General features: G+C 42.3%; 1 protein-coding gene across 1 annotated transcript in view; it reads right to left on the minus strand.

Annotated features, from left to right (window-relative positions):
* Nucleotides 1–27,715, minus strand: part of LOC122797883 (zinc finger protein 883-like) — a 112,241-nt gene that overhangs the window by 54,210 nt on the left and 30,316 nt on the right. The window contains exon 2 of the mRNA XM_044066402.1: nt 4,936–5,062. Coding sequence (XP_043922337.1) covers nt 4,936–5,062 — 127 coding nt within the window. The remainder of the gene's footprint in view (nt 1–4,935; nt 5,063–27,715) is intronic.

A 27,715-nucleotide genomic window follows, 5' to 3' on the forward strand; every position in this document is an offset into this window, starting at 1 on the left:
AACTCATACCACACTTTTCGGCCATGTAACCTGGACCGGAACACCAAAGGCGGAGGTGTGTCCATATTCATTAAGGATATTCACACCTCCAGGCTAGTTGCTCAGCATAATGCATCCAAGGTTATCCAAGTGTAACTAACTCTGGGTAAAACTGCAATCCAAATTGTAGCTTGCTACAGATCTCCCACCATGCCCCAGGACTCCCACTCCTCTTTTCTTGATGTACTGGAAAATATTAGGGTTCAACCAAACACCCTAATAATGGGCGATTTCAAATACCCGACCATTAACTGGGAAACCTACACATGTACCAACTCCTTCGCTCAACGTTTTCTGGAATTCATAAACTCCAATGCCCTGCATCAACTTATCCTCACCCCCACCAGGGGCAACAATATTCTACATCTAGTCATTACCAACATGAGTGACCGGTGTTCCACACCTGAAGTCAGTGCCTCATTGGTCCGATCCGACCATAAGCTAATCACCCTAGATATCCACATCCTGCCCCTACCCCCCATTAAGGGAACCACGGTAAAAAATTTCTTCAAAGCCAACTTCATGCTTTTTAAGACAGAAATGGTGAACTTCATGACACCTATGCAGATGGACAATACAGTTACGACTACTGAATCCTACACAATTGCACTTTATAAGCACTTACACGAGTGCATGGATCGTGCTATCCCAAACAGAACCAAGATGCTATCCTCCACAAAAAAGGAAGCCATTCTGGTGGTCCCCTGCCACAAACAAACTGTACAACAGAAGGAAGAAAATGTTGTAAAAAGAGAGTAAAATCCCATGAGTGGAGGAGCTCCCTGGTCAGCCTCAGTAAGAAGCTGCAATCCCTGATAAAATCCTCCAAAGCTAGTTACGAAAACAAAATCGCCACTGATCCTAAAGACAACCACAAAGCATTCTACAGCTATGTCAAGAATGTCAATGGCAACACTCAGATCTTATCTGAGTTACAGCACAATGACAGTAAATATACAGACCCATCTGATATTGACAGCATCCTGGCAGATAGGTTCAGTGCTAACTTTACCCCCCTCTCACCCCTTAAAGGGGCCATCTCTGTACCGGAAGAATGCAAAGTTTCTGTAATCACAGCTGCACAGGTAAAAAAAAACACTCTCCAAAGCCAAGAACACAGCATCCATGGGACAAGACAACATTCCAGGCTGCGTTCTGCATGAACTACAGAATGAACTGGCACCCCACTTAAGTACCATGTGCAATCTTAGTCTCACCTCAGGCTTTGTGCCCGCTGAATGGCGCACAGCTATGGCTATCCCACTCCACAAGGGGGGAGCCACCACGGACCCTGGGAACTACCGCCCCATTAGCCTGATGAGCCTGGTCTGCAAGGCCATGGAACGTATCATCATGGAACTTATAAACAAAGACATTGGTAATCTCCAAACTCTGGACCCCACCCAGTTTGGGTTTGTAAAAGGCAGATCATGTCTCCTAAACCTGATAGACTTCTTTGAAGCAGTCACCAAATCCGTAAACGAGGGTAAGGTGGTTCACACAGCCTATCTAGATCTTGCCAAGGCTTTCGACACCATCCCCCACTCTGGAATTATAGATAAACTCACTAAACTAGGTATAAATCCCTATGTCACAAGATGGGTTGCCAACTGGCTCACTGACAGAACCCACACTGTGAAAGTAGTAGACTCCAAATCCAACTTCAGACCAGTGACAAGTGGAGTACCACAGGGTTCAGTCCTGGGTCCTCTCCTGTTTGGTATCTACTTCTCAGAAGTACAGACTAACCCAGAAGGTCTTTGGCTAACGAAGTTCGCAGATGACTGCAAACTAGGAGCCATAATCAAAACTCCTAACGATGCGAACATCCTACAAAAGGGCCTCACTGAGACAGGTGCCCGGTGTCAAAGCCATGGCCTCAAGCTCAATACCAAAAAGTGCATTGTCATCCCCTTTGGTAAAAACTCTGTACCCATGAACTACAACATAGGCGGTAGTATACTTAACACCGAAAGTGTGATAAGAGACCTTGGGACACAGGTGGACAGTAGTCTCTCCTTTGATAATCACATCGCCACAGTAGTCAGGAAATCCTTCTACATGGCATACCTCATCACAAAAGGTTTCTCATCCAGAAAAAAAGAGGTCATTGTTCCCCTCTACTCATCACTCATTAGACCCATTATAGAGTACAACTCCCCTTTTGGTATGTACCTCACAAGACATCTACAACAACTGGAAAGGCCGCAGAAACACCTCACAAAGAGGATTACCGGCCTCAAACAGATGGCCCTCATGAACCGTCTCAAAAAACTCCAGCTTTACTCCATCGCATATCGCCTACTCAGAGGTGATCACTGCCTAACATACAAAGCTATATCAAACCCAGAGCAGCTGGACATGCTCCACTTAAAGAAATCCCAATCCCTCCGAGCTACATGCTCTAGGGACCTAAACCTTGTCACCACAATAAACAGAACATGCCGGAGGGATAGATTCCTGTCCCAGAGATTTCCCATACTCTGGAATAAACTACCTATCTATATAAAACAAAGCTCCTCATTAGCACTCTTCAAGAAAAATTTTGATAATTGGATAGGAAATAGGAAATTCACCCTGGGGATCACTTCTGTGACTCTGCTTGACAGTGACACAGGAAAATAATTTTCTTGGGTGGCAAAAGCCAGGGTACCTTTTTGGCTAGGCTTGTATAGGCCCTAGGGCCGATAGCCTAGTACCTACCTATGAACTTATAATTAAATGATTCCCTAGTGATGTGACAAAGTACTTGGGACTAATAAGTGGAAAACTCTGTATCAGCTCAGTTACTCTTCCAGATTTGAAAGATGCAAACGCTTTGGAAGCATAAATGCAATGGCAAGAAGGTGAGAATATCTTAATGTAAGTAAACAACCTCAGTGCTGTGAAAGAACACAAAATTCTTACCTCAGTAACAGTTGTATCTGGCTCATTCCTTAAGGCTGGGGTGTAACATGTTTCTCAGTAGGGTGATCCTGGGTACATAGTACTTTGTGACGGTTGATCTGGCTCATTCCTTAAGGCTGGGGTGTAACATGTTTCTCAGTAGGGTGATCCCGGGTACACAGTACTTTGTTACAGTTGAATCCAAGTTGTAGGATCTACAGTACCAAAGGCCCTTTGGTCCTGTAAGGTTTACTTATGGCCTAATTCAGACAGCTCCCACATTTTCAGGTTATGTCAAAGGGATTCAGATTTGTTCCAATACAAGCTGTGGATCAAGGGGCACAGACAGGTCTAGATATAGAAAGTTAGGAACGAAAAAGGCCATAAGTCATTTGGCATGCTGCTTAAATGGCAACCAATTACTCTTTCAAAAGGGTAACAAAGTGACGTTTGGTGATTTACTAGACAGAAGAAGAAGTAGATGTTTACAGTTGTTTGACATGACCTGATATTATCTGATGGGCCTAGAATTAAAATGGGAGGCTGTAATGTAATGGAGGTCAGAGTATTACAAATACTTAATGTGCACTTGTACAGTAATGCACATTATTTTGATGGCACATCAACACCACGACTACATGAAAACCAACATTACCAAAATTACATTGATCTGAAAAAGAAATCAAATTGACTCTATTCGTGGTCAGTAACAAAAAAAGTAAAAGCAGCCACTACTGTCTACAAAGTGATATTAGGGGAAGGCTGTTTAGTAATCTAATATGTAGCTTTAGGGGTAGGAACAGAAGTAGGGGACAGTCAAGACACATAGGTAAGCGTGGCCAGGGTGGTTAGTCAGCACACATAGGTAAGCGTGGCCAGGGTGGTTAGTCAGCACACATAGGTAAGCGTGGCCAGGGTGGTTTGACTTGGTCTTTTTTCATCTTCTTAACACAAGAGTAAATAACATGGTTGCCTGTTTACAAGGTCTTTTATAATTTTCTCTTATTACACATTACTATAGGTATCCATGAAGTACTGAACCCTCCAGAGGTCATCATGTCAGTTAATACAAGGTATATTACAGCAGAAACCTAAAAACAAGTGTTGTCCAGATGTTCTCTTCAGGGAGGCAAGGAAACAGTTACCAGGATTCTTAATTCTGCTAGAGACAATGGTTACAGTACCCAGCCCAATGTTCTTGTGTGACCACTTACAGAGGAGACACTGTGGGGCAAAGCATTCTACTGGATCAGTGTGGTATGATTCAGATATAGTAATTCCAGAAAAGGGGAGGGGGCACTCAAGAAGTCTGCTGACACACGTCAAGATAAAACCTACAGCAATAAATGCTCAGGAGTATAACTAATGTGGCCACTAAACAGAAAAGGAAAGGTTTCTGTGTAGGAAGATGACCCCTGACCCATGTGCTGTACCCAAACACACACCAAAGCTTATCTCTTACTCAACTCACTTCAAACTGCATCTTGTCGGAGTTCAGCTGACAGATCCAAGTGATGCATTTCTAAATGTGTGCATTGTTAAAGATATGAGGGCAGTATGAGGCAATACTACACAGTAACATAAAACAGAAAGAAGAACTGAAAAAATCTGACTTCCACAGTGCATAACAGCTAGCACGTTATACCTTGTCTAACATTAAAAATAGCTACTTACACTATGGTGCCTTAGTTCATATGATGGGTTCTACCACAAATAGCCAGATTTTATTCTTACAACCAATACTTCCAGGACAGTAAATTACAAGCAGGTCAGTTAACAAGTTAGTTAACAACATTAAGCCTCTTAGATCACCTCTGCAAAAAGGAAGTATCAACAGTGGGTTTTAGCTAATTCACAGAGACAAGCAAATGTATTGAGATCAGCGTAGTTTGATGTACTTTAGAAAAAAGAACATGTGCATGACAGAATTCCTGAACCATTTTGCATTTTTCTTTCATATAACATTTTTGTAATTACAAAAGTAAATTACACCACAAAACTCTTCCTTACCTACAGAAATCATGTTCTCGTAGTTCTGTACCATCACCTCCCTGTGTAGCTCTTTCTCTTGGTCACTCAGGATGTCCCACTCCTCTCTTGAAAATCCAACAGCAACATCTTCAAATCTTTTTGGCATCTGAAAGCACACAGAATTTATTTGCTTGCTCCTAATTGCACTGTGCATATCTCCATGGCATAAAGTATGCACGAATGAGCTGAAAGAAATGCAACAGATAATGCAAGATTCAAATCCAGTTTACAGATATTGTAGGGATTGGGGGTTGGCATAATGGTTAAGGTGTTCACCTCACAGACACGGAGCTGGAGTTTCACCTTTGAGAGAAATTGGTTAGGCTTAAAAATGGCCCACAAGGGCAGCTAGCCTAATACTTACCTATGAATAGTCAGTCTTTCCTATGTTCAGTGTAGTTGGTCTGGGTGCCAGTTTCATTAACTTACTGTCAGATAACCATTTTACGTAATACAGAGTCCTCATGGACCTAAAGTTTATCCAGGCAAGTGATAGGCATATGGCAGATCACCATTCTTGTGTGAGACACCAGTCCATTGCACATGAAACAGAAACAGAGGCTGACACAGTAAGTCGCACACACACACACACATTGCAGGCAATTCAGTATCACTGATTCACCTATCAGAATGTTTTAAGATATGGAGGGTAACGGAGATTGAAATAAAAAAAAACACATGGAAGCAGGAAGGGTCTGCAGACTACACACACACACACACACACACACACACACACACACACACACACACACACACACACACACACACACACACACACACACACACACACACACACACACACACACACACACACACACACACACACACACACACACACACACACACACACACACGGCACTCCTGCTGGGAACTGAACAACGTAGTACAGATCTGTAACACAGTGATGACAACCACTGCAGCATTGTAACTAATTCCTCCTAATTAGCTCAGTAAAAAACAATTTCACAACAGGTTAGCAATCAAGATGGTTACATATCTTCATTCATTACTGTTATAAGACAGCATTTGTCGGAGTATAATTAGCTGCAGAAAGCAGAGTACACAATGAACAGAATGGTTAAATAATACATGCTTATAAATAAGCAAATAACATGCATGCATCCTTGTGTAGTCACTTTAATCACTCCAGATATAATATATTTACACTTTCTTTGTGGCATGTAATATTGCTGAAACGGCATGGGGATTGTGCCACTTATCCAGTTTCCAGATAGATAAAATGCTAACTATTTGAATGCTCATAGTCTATATAACAAAACTGTATATTTTAGACCTAAAGGCACCAGGTAACAACCCATCTTGAATGCTCAGAATCATTCTCAGCAGTCGTTTCTATATGCTTAAAGCTTAAAAACATTATTTTTTTTAAATATTGGAACTACCATTAACCTGTAGCATACAAGAACAAAGGGACATCCACAACTGTTGGCAGTACAGAGGCATCAACTCCTATCACACTGCATGAAAGTTCTGGAGAGGGTGATTGATAAATGGATAGGCAGAGTAGTAGAATGTAAGATGGGAGATGAGCAGTTCAGATTCAGATCAGGATGGAACACAACTGACCAGATGTTTGCAGTGAGACAGATAGTTGAGAAGAAGCTAGAGATGAGGAAAAAGCTAGAGATGAGGAAAGAGTCCAACTGGGCATTCCTAGACTTGGAGAAAGCATATGACAAGGTTCCAAGAAAGCTGATCTGTGCAGTACTGGGGTGGTTCGAATTCCCGGAAACACTGGTAAAATTACTGCAGGCTATGTACAAGGACCCAATGATTCAAGCATTCACAGTGGGAGTGGGTGTACACTACGGTTCATCTCTGAGAGAAGATAGTGGAACAGGTAAATAGATTCAAGTGTATCTGGGAGGGGTGGTTGAGGAGAATGGAAATCTGAATGAAGAGGTCAAAGGTAGAATCAAAGAGGCTTCAGCCAACTGGCATAGAGTCTTATGTGTAGTCTATAACAGAAGAATGCCAAAGAAGCTGAAAAGTAAGGTGTATAAGACAGTGGTGTGACCAGTACTACTGTATGGTACAGATACCTGGGCAGAACAGTTTAAGAAGTTAGAGGTGATGGAAATTAAGTGCCTGAGAAGGGTGGTAGGATGCACACTGTGTGACAGATGAAGAAATGAGGACATAAGAGCAGAAGTCAAAGTAGCTCCAATTGCAGAAAAGATCAAAAAGTCAACAAATTATGGTGGTTTGGACACATGCAGAAAAGCAGAAGACAATCTGGCGAGGAAGATTTGGGCCAGACAAGAAGAATGTAAGAGGAAACGAGGGCATCCAGCAAAGAGGTGGATGGATTGTGTGAAAGAAGATCTGCGACAGTCAGGCATGAGTGTTGAAGAAGGCAGGAGTGTGGCACTGAATTGAGAGAGATGGCGGCAGTTAACACGATACCCCGACCCCATGTAGAAAATGGGAAAAAAGGGGGCTGATGATGATGAAGATCACTAACCTGTGGTTTCTTCTGCCAAGAGACAGTTTAGGAAATCTTAATTTAAGGTTTGCAGTTTTGGATTATTTCTGTCCTTTATGCTCTTAGTTGCTGCAGTTTACTTTAGCTTAAATGTGTTACACTTTACATTTATTTTACATTTGTTTTTTTTTTCCTTGAACTTTTAAAAGTAATCAATCAGTTAGAATAAGTAAGCAAACTTTTTTTTCTGTTCTCTGCTCTAACTGCAGAGAGATTAAGTCTAGAATTCTAGATGATCTGTGGGAAGACCTGAGAAGCAGAACTTGTTCAAGGTTAACAGAAAAGAAAAAGCTTTTAACCTTTTGGAGGTGCCACTGACCTGCTTCTATTGTCAGACCGAGTTTCCTACCCACCCACCCTTTCTCTGTTCTGCTGTTAAACTCAGTGGTTCTTGCATGACCTGTCCCTTTTGTACATTTGAAGTTGGAAGCTCTTCCCAGTTTCATCCTGTCTGTCCATACTAGTGAGCACTAGAAGTTCAAAGTAGGAAGACCCTCCTCTTAGACAAATTATTAGTTACTTTCTTGGACATTTAAAAAATTGTTTACTTTCTTTTTCATACCTTCCCACTGTTTAGTGCACACTGCAATACAAGCATATTAATCCACTTGCTTCCATCCTACTTTTAAAATCACAAACATCTGGGCAAGGTTACCAATCAATCAGTGGTCACCTGCAAACCACCTCTTAGAAATTATAATCAGATTAGCGAGTATCATTCCTGATAAAGGCATGACACTTCTCAAGGCTGGTACCCTTCCTGCCGCTGACACATGCTTAGCAAGTTCCATCATGCCTCTCAACATGTCTCTCTGGGTGGAGTACCTCAGGTCATTCACTCCCACATAGGCAACCTCTAGGTCACAGTCTGGTTTAAGACTAGGAGCCCAGTGACATCATGGATCCTGGCACCAGACAAGCAGCTAGCAGTCACAGGTACTGCAAATGTTTCTAAGCATGCAAGCGTATATATAAAAATCTAGATAGATTATAACCTGGTGCCATAAGAGTATTTATATTACCTGCTAGAAGAAAATATATCTATGCTTCTTCCATCACCAGGATTAAAACAGAAGCACTAATCCCAAGATGACTACAGAGACATGGCTTATAGCAGTGTGTAATGTACTTACTTCATTGGTCTGATTTTGTACCCCTGTGCAACTTAGCTGTTTTCCTCTGAGCTGCTTTATGCTCTGGCCAGGGCATCTACTAGAAAAAAAGCTATGACAAGTCTACAGACCCAAGCAACATTTAGAAGTCGACTGCTGATCACCTAAAAGCCCATCACCTGCTTCTCAGGAACTAGTATGTTTTACTTCTCATGAGTAAATAAATAAAGGGACACTGACTCCTAGCTGATTGCAGCTGTGGTGAGAGAACACTTGTAATAGCCAGGTAGTAGCCAGTAGGCAAATCACCACAATGTATCCTTCTTGGCAAACCCACCTCTGTCTTTTCACCAAGTACTGCTACATTAGCCACCATCTAACCTAACCTCATGCCACCTAAAGTATTTTATCCCTAAATCCACAGGGTCTACTATAGCAGTCTCCTCCAACCCCCGAGTACCACAATCAGCCCTAGTTTCACATTCTAGCACCATGGCTCAGGAGTCTGCTTTCACTCCATCAGTGGCCACTCTGTCTGTATTAGGTATTCTAAGGCAGTGCAACAACTGCCTTATGCATACTGACTGTTCACTGCTTCTACTAATTGATATGTAAATACTTAAGAAACTTGGAGGCAAACCTCTCATACAGTCCACCGTCAGTAAGCATAATACATCCACAACACCACATCACTTAAACCACAAAGTACATAAGTTTTGCTGCAGCTGTAAAGAAAATTTTGTCAAAGCTTCCTGGAAAACACAGTAAAACATCTCAAACATCATATGCAACAACTAGAACTTTCACAAAGGTTCCTCACAAAAAAAAAAAAAAAAAAAAAAACTGGTGTAGAAAACAAGTCCTATGCAGATTGCCGCCTTGTCTTTACATTCAGTCTCCTACAGCATTCTGATCTAGCATTAATGGACCTGTTGAACATCCACAAAACAAACAGAAACACCAGATCCAGGGGCCTATCTTTTTTGTGACATAAATAAGACATGCTGGAGGGACAGGTATGTTTCTCAGAGGCAGCCCTTTCTCTGGAACAGGCTTTTCATCCATGTGATGCAGAGTTCTTCCTTGCACTTAAGCAAAACTTGGATGAGTGCATGAGGAATTGTAGATATACCCCTGGTCTGGCACCTGCGTCTTTATTAGAGAAAAAAAGCTTGCAAATACTTCACAGCTCCTAACTAAGCCAGTTATATCACCCTCTCAAACTCTATGGAATTGATACCTATCTAATATTATTTGGTAGCACGGTTAGGCTTAAAAGGCCATTCAGGCTCGTTAGCCTAGTATTCTGTTATGATACTGTGATACTGCAACTCCGTGGAACTCCACACAAATCATCCAACACTCACTAGGAAAACAGGCCTAAGCCCATAAGGTCCACTAAATCTGCTGCCAACAGGGAAATGTCTTATTCATGGTTGACTTTATGTAGAAAGACATACAGACTCTACACTCGCCAGCCTGGACAAGACAAAGGTGAAGCCAAGTTGCTTATCTGATGCCAGATCTGTGGATGTCACAATGGTACTAATGTCCCTTAACCCAGACAAGTACAACTTTCATCTAGTGGTAGCTCATGTGAAATGGAATAACCAGAGGCAATCCACCCAGAGGGAAATGCAGAGAGACATGATGGAGCTTCCTATGCATGTGTTAAAGGCAGGAAAGGCACTGGCCTTCCATACTATCTTGCCTTCACCAAGAATTATGTCTAGGTAGCAACACAAGACAATTTGCTGTAACAATTGACCACGTAGTTGGGATCAGTCTAACAGGATCCAGTATGTGTCTGCCTAGAATGAGATGGTAGAGAAGCTCCTGTCTCACAACAGATGGCTTACACCCATCCCAAGACTACTGGCTAAGCATTGGTCGCACCACAGTGGATTTTTTTAGGCAGAGTCTCTCTACCCCACATTCCTAAACAGAAAACCTAAACTGAAATTCAGGCAACAACATGGTGGCATTACTCACGGCTAAACAGAAATATGACCGAACTTGAGGCCCTCCTGCAACTTGAACATATTCATAACTGTGTAGCTACTGAAACATGTACTCAGTGTAACAACACTATCTTTCTATACCAGGGTTTAATGCGTATCATCCCTTCAGATGCTTTGTTAACTGTATTTGTCAGTATTCCCATCACATCATGTCAAATTACCCACAACTCTAACTTGGAGTTCCTGGAGATCCAAGTCACCCTTAACAAATCCAACTATTACTTCATTACTTGATACAGTTTCTCATCAATTTCCCCCCAAAAATCATGGAAATTCCCTTAATATCACTGAGGGGTTAATTATCAAGCCATACATCTTCATGTAAGGAATCTTCAATTACCTGTATTGATTGGCACTTATACCTCTAAAATAGATATGTTTAGCATTTCCTAGATCTTGTTAATATCAAAGCACTGGAGCAAATTGTAGGCCTACCACTGGAGGCTCCAATATCCTTAACTTAGTGCTTACCAACCTGGTCCTGGCCTGTAATCTATCTTGCGTCTCCTCATCCCTGATTAAATCTCACCACAAAACAAGTTATCTTCTCTGTCAGGCTTAAGTACATCACCCCACCATTAAACGAGACCAGCTTTAAGGATTTCTGTAGGGCAAACCTTCTTCATCTTGTGGAATACCTATGCAAAATTCCCCACAATCCCCCAGAGATGGACCCAAATGACAGGGTTGCCACAGTCACTCAATTTTTACCATCATTTAAAGAGATGGAAAGAAAAATCTGTACCTTTTCAGCCTACATATAATGGTAAATTCAGGAATAAACCTCTCTGATAGAACTTCCATGTTTAATAAACTGTATAACTAATGAAGAAAAAGTAAAGAAAAGTTGTAAGAAATACCCATCCGTTGACCTCAAGGCAAGACTGATACACTTGCCAGCAAGGAACTTAAAGCAGAGTATGAATTTAAGGTGTCTAAAGATACCAAAGGAAACTACAAATCTTTCTTTAGTTACATCAAGAAAGTCAGGGATAATGTTCGACAATGCACTGAGCTCATCCATAACAACATAACGCATTGCAGCCCAAAGGATGTAGCCAATATATTAGCACATCAATACAGTTCTAACTTCATCCCACCTACCAACATTGATGTGACCACTATTGAAAATGTAGTTTCCTCCGAAGCTAAAAAATGCTTTTATGGGACTAAATAACATATCGGGCTTCAGCTTCATCAGTGACAAGTATGCGTCCACTGAGACTTTGTATAAACTGTCCAGTATCAAACTATCCACACAGTTTGACCCTGATGCCTGTTGGAAAGTCGCTGTGACTCCTCTACTCAAGGGTGGACCCTCTATAGTCCCAGAATTATATGCTCATTAGCCTCTCTGGCCTTATATGCAAAGCCATTGAATGTATCACAGCAGAACTCATTTATGCTGACACAGGCAACAATGGCAGTGATCTGCAGTTTGGTTTTGCAAAGGGCAGGTTCAAGCCTGCTGAACCTAGTAAACTTCTTTGAAAAGTTACAGAGGCTGTGGACAGTAATCAGTGTGCACACTATTTACTTTGACCTGACCAAGGCTTTTGACACTATCTCCCATGCTGGTGTTACTGAAATGTTAGGCAAATGTAATATAAACAATTATGCTGCGGTGTCCATTAGACTGCAGACTGGATATCTAAAAGATCCCGAGTAGTGAAAGCTGTTGGTAGCTTCTCTGAACATAAAATGAATTAGTGGGGTACCACAAAAGTTAGTGCTGGGGCTTCTCCTGTTTGGCATTTTTTGCAGACAGGCAGTACACAATCCCTGATCTGTGGTTTACTAAGACTGCTGATGACTGGGCAATGATCCACTCACCTACTGGTTCAAACTGTTCTAAAAGGGCTGAAATATGCAAATATCTGATGTACTGAAAATGGTCTCAAGCAAACAGGAAAAAAGTGTAGCTTGGTAGCATTCGGCAAGCAAGCTGTTTCCACCTCATACATTATAAGTAGAGCTTGTTTTCAAACTAATATGGTTATAAGTGACATTGGTACTTATGCAGATGACTTGCTCTCAGTTGACCATCTTGTTTCCAACTCAGTAAGTAAATCCTTCTATCTGGACCAGTTAATTTCCAAGAAGTTCCAAACAAGTCATCTTGCTACACTACATTTCCTTTATCAGACCCATCAGCATTTTTTTTTTTAATTTTTGTATCTTTTTAGGAGAGAACTGGGGTGGCAATTATACTGTTAGAAGGAATTTGGCAAGGGCATTGGGGAATGTACAGTTGTGTAAGTAAATTTACTGTGTAGATTTTCAAACAGTCACTGCTGCAATAGCCTAAGCAACATGGGTTATGTCCTCCCAAGGACACAACAGCTGGCCGCTTTCAAAGCTTCAGGGCACATTCCACGCACAAAAACTGAACTGACAAAAATGACAGGTTTGGGCTCCAAGCACTTTGGAGCTTACATGCCAACAGAGAAAGGGAGGCTGGGCCCTGAAAGGACAGTGTTACGTAAAACAAAAAATAAAATTCCACACCCTGGGAAAAACAACACACCAAGAAACAATTAAGGTGGAGGGAGGGAGCAACTACTGCAGTACTGATCAACCAAACATCTACTGTTATGGTAAGTTTACTTACACAACTGTATTATTTTCTTCATACTGAGCCCTGCTGCAGTAGGCTGTATGGGTAGACCACCACAGTTTACAAATTTTAGGAGGTAGAAGTGAAAAGAGTCCAGGAGCCCCTGGAGAATTATCCTAGCAAACTAGACCTAGAGAAGGAATCAAACTTATAATGCTTTGTAAAAGTACTTAACACAGGACAAAGTTGCTGCTTCTAGAATAGTCTAGACTGCAGCACTTTCCAAAAAGCTATAGATGAAGCCAAGGCTGGTGGAGAGAGCTCTGACCCTGTTTTGGTGAGTATAACTAAAGGTAATAGCCTTAGACAACCATTTGGAAATAGTCTGCTTTGATGCAGGTTGTCCCTTCTTCTTACCTTCACAAGAAATGAACAATCAAGCCAAAGATCTGAAAGATTTAGTTCTGTTAAGATAGTACTTGATTTGTCTGAGGACCTCCAAGGAATGGCGTATCCCTTGTCCTTTATTTTTAGGTTTAGGAATGAAAACAGGGAGATGGATAGTTTGGCTTAAAGTAAACTTAGATAACACTTTGGCATAAAAGAAGGATTAGTTCTCAAGGAAACTGTCCATATGGCATATGATATAGGGTTGATTTACCATAAGAGCTTGCAACGCAGATATCCTTCTTACAGAAGTCATAGCAATTACTAAACCTGTTTTCTATGTTAAGAGCTTCAAGTCAACCAGTTTAGCTGGTTCCAATGGAGCAAATGTTAGCTTCTCTAACAAAAAATTAAGATTTCAAGGAGGGGCCACCAGTTTCCTTGAAGGCATGTTACACAAAATCCCTTTCAAAAACATTTTAACGTGAGAATGCATTGAAAAAGGAGGCCCTATGGGCTGACATTCCAAAATGATTGATAAATTAAGTTTGATGGAGCAGCAAGAAAGGCCGTAGGATAGCGACTCACACCAATACGGCAAAACCAAAGAACAACTAGCTCTGAATGGGCGCTGGTTATGTCAAAGAACAACTAGCTCTGAATGGGTGCTGGTTATGTCAAAGAACAACTAGCTCTGAATGGGTGCTGGTTATGTCAAAGAACAACTAGCTCTGAATGGGTGCTGGTTATGTCAAAGAACAACTAGCTCTGAATGGGTGCTGGTTATGTCAAAGAACAACTAGCTCTGAATGGGTGCTGGTTATGTCAAAGAACAACTAGCTCTGAATGGGTGCTGGTTATGTCAAAGAACAACTAGCTCTGAATGGGTGCTGGTTATGTCAAAGAACAACTAGCTCTGAATGGGTGCTGGTTATGTCAAAAGAACAACTAGCTCTGAATGGGTGCTGGTTATGTCAAAAGAACAACTAGCTCTGAATGGGTGCTGGTTATGTCAAAGAACAATTAGCTCTGAATGGGTGTTGGTTATGTTGTTGGCACAGACTAGAAAACCTTTTCCATTTTCTAATATACGATTTTCTAGTAGAAGGCTTTCTTGTCTCCGTTAATACCTGCTGCACGGCCTCAGTAAACAGGCGCCTGACAAGAACTAAGACCCTGTCATCCAAACAGTCAACTGAAGTTGATTGAGGTGTATCAAACACACCTGATCTTGTGCAAGTAGATCCAGTCTGTGAGGAAGTTTGTGGTAATTGTCCCTAGTCATATCCAAAAGAAGGGAAAACCACTGTTGGCTGAACCAGAAGGGAGGCACCACAATACTCTTGGGGGATTCCTTCTGAATCTTCACAGTTACCCTGGATATCATTAGAAAGGGTGGAAAAGTGTACTGGAATATTCCTGTTGAATGAAAAGAAAAGGCATCTGTCTTGCAGGCCTTCTTGCATGGAGTTTTGGAGCAGAATCTTGCCAGCTATTTGTTCATCTGTGGTGACTGACTGCTTTGGAACACAGAGGGAGAAGGGGAGACCAGGATTTCAGGATATTTACTGTCTCCTCAACATGATTTCCCTTCTAACAAACTCCAGTACTGGGATTTGAAAGGACAAAGGATATTGGTGCTGGGACCAAACAGACTTTAGACATCATTGTATCTTTCTTATGTAAAAGTCTTACCAGGGATACCATGAGAATCATAGATGCCACAACACCCAGAATCCCGAGGTACTTCCTCACAGTGTCCGAAGTCTGAGTGGTAAACCTTAGAAAGAGATATAGATACAGATCTACTTCTTTCCTGTGGAAGAAAATCTCTTTAAACTGTGATGTCTCTGACACCCCAGGAACACAATCCTGTGTGAAAGAGCCAAAAAAGACTTTTTAATGTTCTGTTGGAGTCCGAGCTTGTGTAAGAGATTTCTCACCCAAATGAGTGATTCCTGACACTCTAAAAAGACTCTGCAAACATAAGCAAGTCACCAAAGTAGGGAAAAAAGTGAAAACCCCATAGCCTGCTACGAGCTATAATTGGAGCTAGGCACTTTGTGAACATGGGTGGCGCAGTGGTTAACAATGTCACCTCACAGCAAGAGGATCGCTGGTTCGATTCTCGGCTGGGGTGCCTTCTGTGCAGAGTCTGCATGTCCTACCTGCGTTTGTGTGGGTTTCCTCTAAGTACTCTGGTTTCCTCCCACATTGCAAAGACATACATCTGGAGCGTTTCTCCCAGAGCATCTGCTAAAAATAGTCTCTATCCTTGTCGGACTTTCCCAGTCAACAAATGTTAAATAAATAAAAAATAAAAATAAAAAATTCTGGTTGGAGTGGACAGTCCAAAAGGTAAGGCAGAGAACTGATAATGTAATCCAGACAGACAGAACCTTAAACGCCTGAAGTCTGAACAAGCAGGGTGTGATAAGCATCTTTTAAATCTAGAGTTACTATGAAACTTGAATGAGGAAGACCCAACAGAATGTGAAGTGACGGCATTTTATACTTTGGTGTTATAACAAATAGGTTTAGGAAAGAAAGAAAGATCCAGAACTGGTTTCCAAGCATTTTCTTTCATTCTCACTAAAAATATCCTTGAATAAAAATGTTTTACCACCTGGGAAGGAGGAACCGGTTCCATCATTCCCTGGGAAAGCATGTGACGAAGGACAGATGGAACTAGAGTATGGTCTGCTGGATGGCAGACTTCCCCCTGGAAAGGAGGAATTTCCTCCCAGTGTCAACTGTAACCTTGATGACCCACCTGTCTGAGACGATCTGTTTTCAAAGAGAAAAGTGGGGATTCGGATTTTCTGAAAGGGAAAGGGGACTTCCAGGTTGGGAGCAGGGTGACAAGTTCCCTGAAATAGTCTTTATGACTTGTTGTACTCTCTTTGGCATTAGAGGGTTTCCGAATTCTTTTTGGAACCCCACTTGCAGGTAAAGGGAAGTCTAAGAAAAAAATGGCGTTTTGTTGATTATTTTATTTTATACCAAAACTGTATAAGGGATTACAGAATCCTTTAGAAAATTTAGAAAAAGAGAAATTAAAATCTTAAGACATTCCCTGTATCAGCTTACCCCTCCCATCACACTTACTGATCCCTTCAGTAACAGGTGGGTCCAGAAACTATCCAAGAGAATTTTAAATCTGATTTTTAACATCATCCTCCAGGTTCTGAGAACACAGCCAAACACACTTCCTTAAAACAGTACCAGTGGCCACAGCCCTGGAAGAAGTACCCACTGAAATATATACACCCTGTATTAAATGAGTAGTGACTTGAACAATGGAAGAAACTAAATTATTTAAAGCAGATATTTCCTCACAAGAAGAAACTGTAGGCAAAACATTCCTCATGCTTCACATCAAGTCAGAACAAACCTTCACATATAGAGTCATAGATTCTATCATAATCTATGACTCTTAACATATGAGCCTGACAAGTCAACATTCTGAAAATTAAAGTTGCAGAAGCATAGACTTTTTCTCATACTTATCAATACTTTTCCCATCCTTATCAGAAACAGTAAGATTGGAATTAACTAAATGTTTAGCAGCAGTAGGATTAACTAAAGTTACAGCTGCTGGGTCAGGTTTGCGAAATGCAAATAAAAACTTGTACAGAGGAACTTTAAACATCCTATCTTCCTTTTTACGGGCAGCTCGCTGACTGTCAGGAAAAATGCAGACACACACACATCTTCCAAAGCAGACAGAGCTGGAGGAATGGGTGTTGATTATGGAAATTTCTTCTTGAACAGCTCATAGCATTTTCTGAGGGACTGAGATACCTCAGTGTTCTTCCACTGACAACACTCAGGCATTCTGGAAATAATCTAAAAGAGAAACTCCACAGAGAGAATCAGAAACTGAGTTCTCATCGGAGTCTGAATCAGAAATCTAAGAGTCAACCCCTGTATCTGTCCCTTCGTCTTGCTGTCCAGATTCAGAATCTGGAATATTTTTAGGAAAAGTGATATGTCCTTCTTTCACTATGAAGGATCAATGGCCTGAATTAAACCCTAGGCTAGACCCAGTAAATTACTCCTGTCCAATGATATTTGAGGAGCAATAAATACATGTTTACTTTTCTGTTTATTTTTGATAGGTAGAATGGAGTCAACAGTGTAATTAATGGCAACAGTAGATTCCCTGCAGATGGGCACAACATTCTGACAAAACAGGAAAGTCTTCCCTGTCCCTCTCCCAGGACCAACAAGAGTGGCAATCCCTTACCTACTGAAGGGACCACACAGATGCAGAAGATGTGGCTAGCCTAGTCCATAGTGGCGACTCTCACTTACTCACTGAAGGCACCACAACAGCTGGAGAGGATGTGGCTGGCCCCTAGTCCATAGTGGCGACTTTCCCTTACCCACTGAGGGGACAACAACAGCTGCAAAGGATGTGGCTTGCTCCTAGTCCATAGTGGCTGTAGATGCTGCACCAGAGTGGTCTGGTGTAAAAGATGAATGGTCTGAGGTACAACTAATGGCCACGGCAGAGTCACCCACCTGCAGCTGAGGCAAACTGTTAGCCTGCTGTGTTGGCAAAGGCTGTTTACTTAACTTTTTCTTTTTGTGGCTGGAAGAAGGACCAACCGTGGGGCAGACAGTTTGTAACTGTCTAACCTGTACCTTCCCACCTGTACTTCAGCAAAACGCATAGTACTACCTGTCTGCCACATGTACTGCACTGTTCAAATGTCACTACATCTTTATAAACTGCACCCAAAACCAGTACTGTTACACAAATCTCACTGCTGTGTGCACCACCCAGCCTTCACTGCTGTGTGCAGCACCCGCCACTCACTGCTGTGTGCACCACCCACCACTCACTGCCGTGTGCACCACCCACCACTCACTGCCGTGTGCACCACCCACCACTCACTGCCGTGTGCACCACCCACCACTCACTGCCGTGTGCACCACCCACCACTCACTGCTGTGTGCACCACCCACCACTCACTGCTGTGTGCACCACCCGCCCTTGTGCACCACCCACCACTCACTGCTGCATGCACCACCCACCACTCACTGCTGTGTGCACCACCCACCACTCACTGCTGTGTGCACCACCCACCACTCACTGCTGTATATACCATCCACCAGTTGTATTATAATACAAACCTGTAATGTTATAAATAACATATCATTGCTCATTTATGCAGATGTGGGCAACTTAACCGAACTAGACACCACTCAGTTTGGTTTTGTGAGAGGCAGTTCTTGGCTCCTGAACCTAGAAAACATCTTTGAAAAAGTTACAGAGACTGTGGACAGTGCTTAACTTGACCTTGCCAATGCTTCTGATACTATTCCTCATGCTGGTGTTGCTAACAAATTAGCCAAACTCTTATGTTGTCTACCGGATTGCAAACTGGCTATCCAACAGATCCCAGGTAATGAAAGTTGCTTGTATCCTGGTGTTCCACAGGGATCAATGCTGGACCCTCTCATGTTTAGTGTTTATTCTGTAGACTCTGAAGCCAAGATCCTGGTGTGTTTGACCATGTTTGCTGATGACTGCAAGTTGAGCACTGTTATCTTCTAATCCAACGATACTAAACCTCTCCAGCCAGGGTTGGAAAATGCACATACCTAATAAGTTAAAAATGGTCTAAAAGTGAATGCAAAACAGTGCAGTATAGTAGTGTAAAAAAAGCTGCTACCATCTCATATATTATAAACGGGATTCCTATTCAGACAGACACAGTCACAAGAGACCTGTATACTTACATGGAGAACTCTATCGTTTGATCATCATGTTTTCATCAGTCAGGAAATCCATCGAACTGGCCTGGTTAATGACCAAGAGAAGATCTTCAAGAACTAAAGAAGTTATCCTGCTGTTGTGCTCTTCCCTTCTCACACCCATCGTTGAAAACTGCGCTCCCTTTGATATCTACACATCCAAGCATATCACTCAGCTGGTGCTCCCTTTGGTATCTACACATCCAAGCATATCACTTAGCTGGAAAGGCCCCAGAGATTTCCAACTAAGAAAATTAAAGGTCTTAAATTCCTTCAACTATCCCAAAATTTGCTATGTTATATGGGTTGGAGACAGTGGCATTGACAAAAAGGCAGGAGTCAGAGCCTGACGTGGCAGAGCTGAAGCCGTTAAGATTTGCACTGGGTGTGACGAGGATGGACAGGATTAGGAATAAGTATATTAGAGGGTCAGCCCAGGTTGGAAGGTTTGGAGACAAAGCCAGAGAGGCAAGATTACGTTGGTTTGGACATGTGCTGAGGAGGGATGCAGAGTATATTGGGAAAAAGATGCTAAGGATGAAGCTGCCAGGTAACAGGAAAAGAGGAAGGCCTAGGATAAGGTTTATGGATGTGGTGAGAGAGGACATGCAGGTGGTTGGTGTGACAGAGCAAGATGCAGAGGACAGGAAGAAATGGAAACACTTGATCTGCTGTGGCAACCCCTAACGGGAACAGCTGAAAGAAGAAAATTTATGTATTTACATATTTAACATTTGTTTACCAAGAAAGTCTGATTTGGAATGAACCAATTTTCAAGGGAGGCCTAGGGAGATACACCCAGATGCATGTCTTTAATGTGGGAGGAATCCGGAGCACCCAGATGAAACCCATACAAATGCAGAGAGGACATGCAGACTCTGCACAGAAGGCACCCCAGACAAGAGTCAAACCAGAGAACCTCTTGCTGTGAGGTGACAATGCAAACCTCTGCACCAGTATGCCATCTTGTAAGTCTTCTTATATTCACTAACCTATGGCTGTTCCAAGGTGACCTGTGTCTATTTTTTCTTGAGCCACGAAAGACCCATTTCTAATTGCCCTCCTATTTTTTTACAAAACCACTGCCTCTGTAAACACCCACACCAGATATACAAACCTACATCAGAACAAAACTAGCTGGAAAGACAAGTTCCTAACTCAGTGTATTCCTAGCCTATGGAATAAGTTACCACTACAGGTCAAACAACGTGCTACCTTTAAGGTTAGTCTTCATGAGTGTTTGGGTAGAGTAATTTACACCGGGCTTATCATGTAAGTACCTGCTTGATTTTGGAGGTAAGCAGTGTTAAATGCTTGACAAGGGTGGTAAAAACTTTTATATTTGTCACTAAAAGTTGTATGTGGCTAAGCATCTTACAGTCCCTGAGATCACTTGCCTACTATTATTCTTTGTTCATAAGACCACTCCCTAAATCCCTAGCACCTGTACTATAACTATGCAGTGATAGTAACACCATGTAAAACACTTGTACAACATGCACCATGAAATCTATATGATTACAGACAACTCACTTTACTGTGCTAGACCCCACACATATTGTACAATGAACCTCTAGTGTTATGCGCTACCCACGTTGTTATATGTTACTCACGCATTCTACTACTTGTGTCATAGCCATCTAGTAATGCACACAGCCCCTTATATCTCCACACAAATACAACTCTCCAACAAACTCAATAGTTTTAAATTACTGCTTAAACATCTTAAATAATCCTGGTCCTGCATATGCTCATCACAAGATTAAGACTTTGTGCTCACCATAGGATACTCTTCAAATACTCTCCTTAAAACAGTGTACTCAAAAACCTCTCAGTGAAATGACAAAACAATTTTTATACATAACTTCTGCCTGTACAATCCACTAAGGTGCACATGGGCTTTCTCTTTAGTAACTTCTACTCAGTAGAATCTTAGAAAGTATAAATATAACCACTGTTTGTGTATAAATGCAAACAAAAATGAAACTACTCTCCGTTTAACTTGAACTTAGTTTAATGCAATGTAATAAATTTAGCTTTTCTCCACCAAGCCTCTGATGAAAATGGATATTAACCAGAGATAAATGAATAAATATATTATAACGCTACCATTACGTGTACTGCAGATGTACACCCCCTGCTCCCACTTTGCATACATCTCTATGAATAGTAAATAGTTTGTCAAAGCCGGAGATAAATAGTTCTGGCTCTACGCACAATATTTTTTAGCTGATAAAAGGCCTTGTCTGCTGCAACAGTTTACAAATCTTAGATGAGGGTGTTATGAAAGGTCAGATCTGTGAGCGTAGAGGCTATGCCCACTTAGGAATGCCTTTATTTGGTGCTTGTTACTGGGCATCCGTCAGTTCTACATAACTTCTATCTTATTGTCTTGGGGTTAAATTACCCCCTCCCAATCACATACCCTAAATGATGGCATACTCTTGCACCATTATCAGCAAGCCCTTCCCATCTTAAAGATTCTGGTATAGCTTTCACTTTGGTTAAATGGGGATTCACAGTTTTCTGAATAAATTAGCATGAATTAAGTTAGCAGCTAAGTACCTGGCATGACATTTTATAACTAAATACATAAGCCTTTCATAGGATCTTAGGATGTCACTAGGCTAATGGCCCTGGGGCCCATACAAGCCTAGCCAAGAGTTTATCCTCAAAAAAGAAACCTCAGTCAGCACCTGTCACCCCTGTCAATGAGGGACAAAGGTGGAACGCCTGGGACAAATTTCTGATTTCTCATCCACTCATCAAGATTACATTTGAAGAGGCCAGTGAGGAACTCTGTTTGACATGTATGGGAAATCTATTCCAGAGATGGGGCAGACTCTGGGAGACAAAACTGTCTCTCCAGCAGGTTTTGTTGATGTTGCATATTAGATTTCGGCTTATCGAGTGGGTACTGCGTGAGGAGTTAGACTTACAGATATGGAGCATCTCTAGTAGGACAGGGTCCGATATTGCCTTGTAGGCAAGACACAGATCACCTCTGAGCAATCTGTATGATACTGAGTAGAGTGATAGTGATTTAAGCCTGTCCGCATAGGATAGGTGTTGGAGGCCATGCATTCTCTTTGTGAGGTATTTCTGTGGCCTTTCCAGTTGGTGCAGGTGTTTGGATAGGTACATACCAAACAGGGCATTAACCCAATCATAGATCTAATAATGGAGGAGAACAGAGAGGTAATAACCTCCTTTTTTCTGGATGCAAGCCCTTTACTTATAAAATGAACCAAGTAAAAGGCTTTTCTGACCACAGCCACCACATGATGGTTGAATGTGCGATTGTTGTCAACCTGAATACCCAGGTCTCTCACCACAGGTTGCATGCTTAGGGCGTTGCCGTTGATGTGGTAATCAGTAGGGGCCGTGTTTTTGCCGAATGGTAGGATAATACATTTTTTTTTGCATTTAACTTAAGGCCATGACTTTGGCACCTGTTATTTGTAGCTGTGAGACCCTCTTGCAGTATGTTAACATCAACTGGTGAGTCAATGATAGAACCCAACTTACAGTCATCTGCAAACTTGGTCAGCCATAGGCCCTTTGTCTTTGCCTGGACCTCTGAAAAGTATATGCCAAACAGTACGAGTCCCAGGACAGATTCCCTGGGGAACACCAATAGCGACAGGTCTGCTGTCGGAGGTGGCAGCACCTATTTTGACCTTGTGGGTCCCATCTGTGAGCCAGTTGGCCACCCATCTGACTAGATAGGGATTAACACCAAGTTGTGTTAGCTTTCTGATGATGCCCAAGTGGGGGATTGTGTCAAAGGCCTTGGCCAGGTCAAGATAAGCTGTATGTACTGACTTTCCCTCATCCAGGGCTTTGGTTAAAGTCTCAAAGAAGTCAACTAGGTCCAATAGGCAATACCTTCCCCTGACAAATCCAAATTGGATAGGGTTGAGTGCTTGGAGATTGCCTATGTCCTTGTTTATGAGATCCATAATAATATGCTCCATGACTTTACAGATCCAGACTTGTCAAGCTGATGGGGCGATAGTTTCTCAAGTCAGTAGTGGCACCACCTTTGTGCAAAGGGATGACAATGGCAGTTCTCCACTCTGCTGGAATCAAGCCTGTAGTTAGGCTGTGGTTGAATAGGGTTGCTCAATGGTGAAGATAGTTCTTGCTGGAGATGGTGCAGAATACAACCTGGGATATTATCAGGTCCCATGGAAGCTGTGTTCTTTACCTTGGATAGGGCCTTTAACAATTTACCTACAGAGAAGTGAGGTGTGAGACAGGAAATGGGGATGTTGACTGAGCCTTTAGGAGGTGATAAGGGGGTGAAGTTTGCACTTACCAGCAGGGTGGCTAAGTCAGCAGGATCAGTGTAAGTGGTACCATTAATACTAGTTCAGAACAAACTTGGGCTTTGCCATGGAGGTTCCTAACATAACTGAAGAAGGACTTGCGGTTTCCCTTTGTTTTGGAGGTTGTTTCAACTCATAATTGATTTGGAGGATTTTACTTCTTCGTCTTTCGGCTTTTTCCCGGTTAGGGGTCGCCACAGTGGATCATCTGTCTGCTCATGATTGGCAGTGGAGTTTTACAGTGTCGAGTTGCCAGCCCTGTGCCTAACCTTCCACAGAAGGCACACACATGCACACACTCACACCTAGGGCCAATTTAGAGTGTCCAATCCACCTACTGCATGTCTTTGGGATGTGGGAGGAAACCGGAGCACCTGGAGGAAACCCACGCGACCACAGGGAGGACATGCAGACTCCACACAGAAGGCACCCCAGCCGAGAATCGAACCGGAGAACCTCTTGCTGTGAGGTGACAATGCTAACCGCTGCACCACTGTGGCCGCCCGGTTTGGAGGATTTCACTAGTGATCTAATTTGTTTGTTGAGGCAGAGGAGGGAGTTTTTCCGATTTGGAATTTGGTCCTTTTTACCCTTGGACAACAGTTTCTTCTTTTTGTTGTAATGCCTGTTGATAGAGGATGTCTACCAGACAGGTTTGTGTTTCTTTAAGGTGCAGGTTTTAGTTCTGTTGGGTATGGCTGAGTCCATGCAGTTGTACAGGTGCTTGTATACTGCACTGGTGTACTGTTCAACATAGTTGTCTGCATCATCTGAGGGTGGTGGTGGTGTGAAGCTGCTGATACCCTGCCTTAGGAGGTTGTAGTCGGCTTTTGAGAAGGTTTTTTAGCCTGGTTACGGCTGGGGAGGGGTTGGGTGGTATAGAAACTTTGAATGAGACAGACTGATGATCTGATCTCATCAGGAAAGAACATACTATAGGAATTGTGCAGTGGTCATCCATGTTGGTGAGAGCTAAGTCCAGTATGTTATCTCCCCTTGTGGGGGATACAACCAGCTGATCTAACTCATTAGAATTGATGAAGTCAAGGAATCACTGGGTGAGTGCATTAGTGCAGGAATAGTTTACCCAGTCTATGGGTGCAGAGGTCAAGTCAGTATAAAGAAAGACGCTATTAGGGGTTGCGGGCTACCTTTACTTTGGCTACAGGAGTAAGGGGCTTCTGCCAGTATCCTTTGCCAAATGAAGGATGGCCAAAAATCTTGCTTTGCCTAGCTTCTGTATGAGCACATCCCCTCAACACATTGGACAAGTGTCAAGCATGGATATCTCATTCAGTTTCCAGAAGTTATTACAAAATGTTATGGAGCTGAGCAGTTTAGAGACCAAAACAACTGGACTGTTCAATTCATTATGGGATTGCTCAGTAACAGCCAATATAAACATCTTTTCCGGTAATTCACTTACTCTTTAGGTTTAGGTTTACCTTTTCTGTTGGCACAGTTTTGTTGTTATACTGAATTATGTTTGTTCTAACAGATATCACCGAAAAATGTACATCTCCGCAACAATTCTTTCACATCTTGTTTCTGGGTCTTAAAACAAAGTCTTGTTTACTTGAAAAGCAGGGATAATATTCCCTGGTACCATCTAGTGGTAGCTATCTCAGTTCCCATGGTATCTACTGAAACTTTAGCTTCTGAAAGGTTTTAATAAATTTATATATGACATACCGCTCTGGTCTTCTCTTTCCAGTTTGGCTTACTTTGTAGTTTACAGGATCATAGGAAGTTACTAGGCTAATGACACTAGGGCTCTTACAGGCCTAGTCAAGTTCTACCCTTATTTCCATGACCATCACCAATTGTTCCTAACAGGGACAAAGGTGGAAACCCTGGGGTGAATTTACGGTTACCCATCCAATCATCCAGATTGTGTGTGAAGAGGGCCAATGAGGTGGTCTGCTTGACATGAAGTGGGAGTCCATTCCAAAGGTGTGATAACCTCTGGGAGACAAATCTGTGCCTCCAGCAGGTTCTATTAATGTCACACACCAGGTTAAGGTCTTTAGAGTGAGTAACCTGTGTGCCATTTGACTTGAGGATATGCAGCATTTCCAATAAAGCAGGGTGAAAGATTGCCTTACATGAAAGGCATAGATCGCCTCTGAGTACTCTGTATGAAACAGAATAAAGCGACAATGATTTCAGACAATTCTCACACAACAGATGCTGAAGATCTTGAATTTTCCTTGTGAGGAACCTTTGTGGTCTCTCCAATTGCTGCAGGTGCTTGGAAATGTACACACTAAAAGGGCCATTGTACTCCAGTATTGGCTTGATGAGGGAAGAGTACAGAGAGGTTATAACTTCTTTTTTTTTCTGGATGCAATACCTTTACTATGAGATGAGCAATATAGAATGCCCTTCTTACCACTATGGAAACATGGTGATCAAAGGTAAGGTTGCCGTTAACCTGGGTGCCCAGGTCTCTCACCACTGAGTGTGTACTTAGGGTGTTTTTATTGATGTGGTAGTTAGCAGGAACACTGCTCTTACTGAAAGGGATGATAATCATTTTTTTTGCATTGAGTTCAAGGCCATGACTTTGGCACCAATCATTTGTTTGTGTAAGACCCTCTTGTAGGATGTTGACATCATTCAGGGCTTCTATGACAGTTCCCAGTTTGCAGTCATCAGTAAACTTTGTCAGCCACAGACCTTTAGTTTTAGCTTGTACGTCAGAGAAATAGATTCCAAAACAGTAGAGGTCCCAGGACTGATCCCCTGTGGTACACTGCTGGTTACAGGTCTGCTGTTGGAGGTGGATTCCCGTACTTATTTTGACCACATGAGTTCTATCAGTGAGCCAGTTAGCAACCCATCTAATGATATAAGGGTTGACACCAAGCTGGGCGAGTTTGTCAATAATGCCTCAGTGGGGGATAGTGTTAAACGCCTTGGCTAAGTATAGGTAGGCTGTATGTGCAGATTTCCCCTCGTCCAGGGCCTTGGTGACTATCTCAAAGAAGTCCACCAAGTTTAATAGGCTTGATCTCCTTCTGACAAATCCAAACGGAGTAGGGTCAAGTATTTGGAGATTACCTATATCTTTGTTGATAAGGCCCATGATGATTCACTCTATGGCCTTGCAGATAAGGCTAGTCAGGCTACTACATCTATAATTCCCAGGGTCAATGGAAGCATCACCTATCAGGTATGGCTGAGTCAATGCAGTTATACAGGTGTTTGTATAAAGCATTGGCATATAACTCGGCATAGTTGCCAGTTCCATCTGAGGGGGGAGGCACAGTAAAGCTATTTACATCATCCCGTAAGCGGTTATAATCTGCTTTGGAGAAGTTGTTTAGTTTAGTTGTTGGGGGGGTATGATAGTTACTTTGAATGAAACAGATTTATGGTCAGATCTCACTAGGGAAGACCTCACAGTGGGTGGGGGTGCTACAGCTATCCCCCATATTGGTAAGCACCAGATCCAGAATGTTGGCACCTCTTGTGGGGGTGTCAACCAGCTGGTCTACGGCACTGGATTTAACAAAGTTGAGGAACCTTTGGGCAAGTGAGTTAGAGCATGAGTAGATGGGTAGTTAAAGTCTCCCAAAACCATGGTGTTTGGATGTATCTTGATAGAGTCAAGTACATCCAAATAGGCAGAGTCTGTGTCCTGATTCATGGAGGGGGTCCTGCAGCTGGCAATTACTTGAATAGGTGTCTTACCAACAGCTAAATGCATCTGAAGCATCTCCAGGGAATCATACTGTTTAACCAATCTAGAGGTGTATTAATCTTTAATGAATATCGATACACCACCTCCTTTAATTTTCATGCCTTCAGTTTGTGGTCTGAATGTGTGGAAGGAAGTGTAGCCCGTTATGGCTGGGGTGCTCTCCACATTCTTGAACCAGGTCTCTGTGACTGCACAAATGTCTATGTCTTCCAAGGTGAGTACTGCTTCCAGTGAGTGCAGTTTCATGTTAAGACTCCAAGCATTTAGCAGCATAAGCTTGAGGTTGTTTTTAGATGGAGTTTTTACATTGGGAATTTTGTCCTTGAGACACTGGCTAAAAAGGCACTATGGGGGTGGCAAGACCCTTAGCCAG

The sequence above is a fragment of the Protopterus annectens genome, chromosome 3.part1 (assembly GCF_019279795.1).
Source record: "Protopterus annectens isolate FY-2018-M chromosome 3.part1, PAN1.0, whole genome shotgun sequence".
Lineage (NCBI taxonomy): Eukaryota > Metazoa > Chordata > Ceratodontiformes > Protopteridae > Protopterus > Protopterus annectens.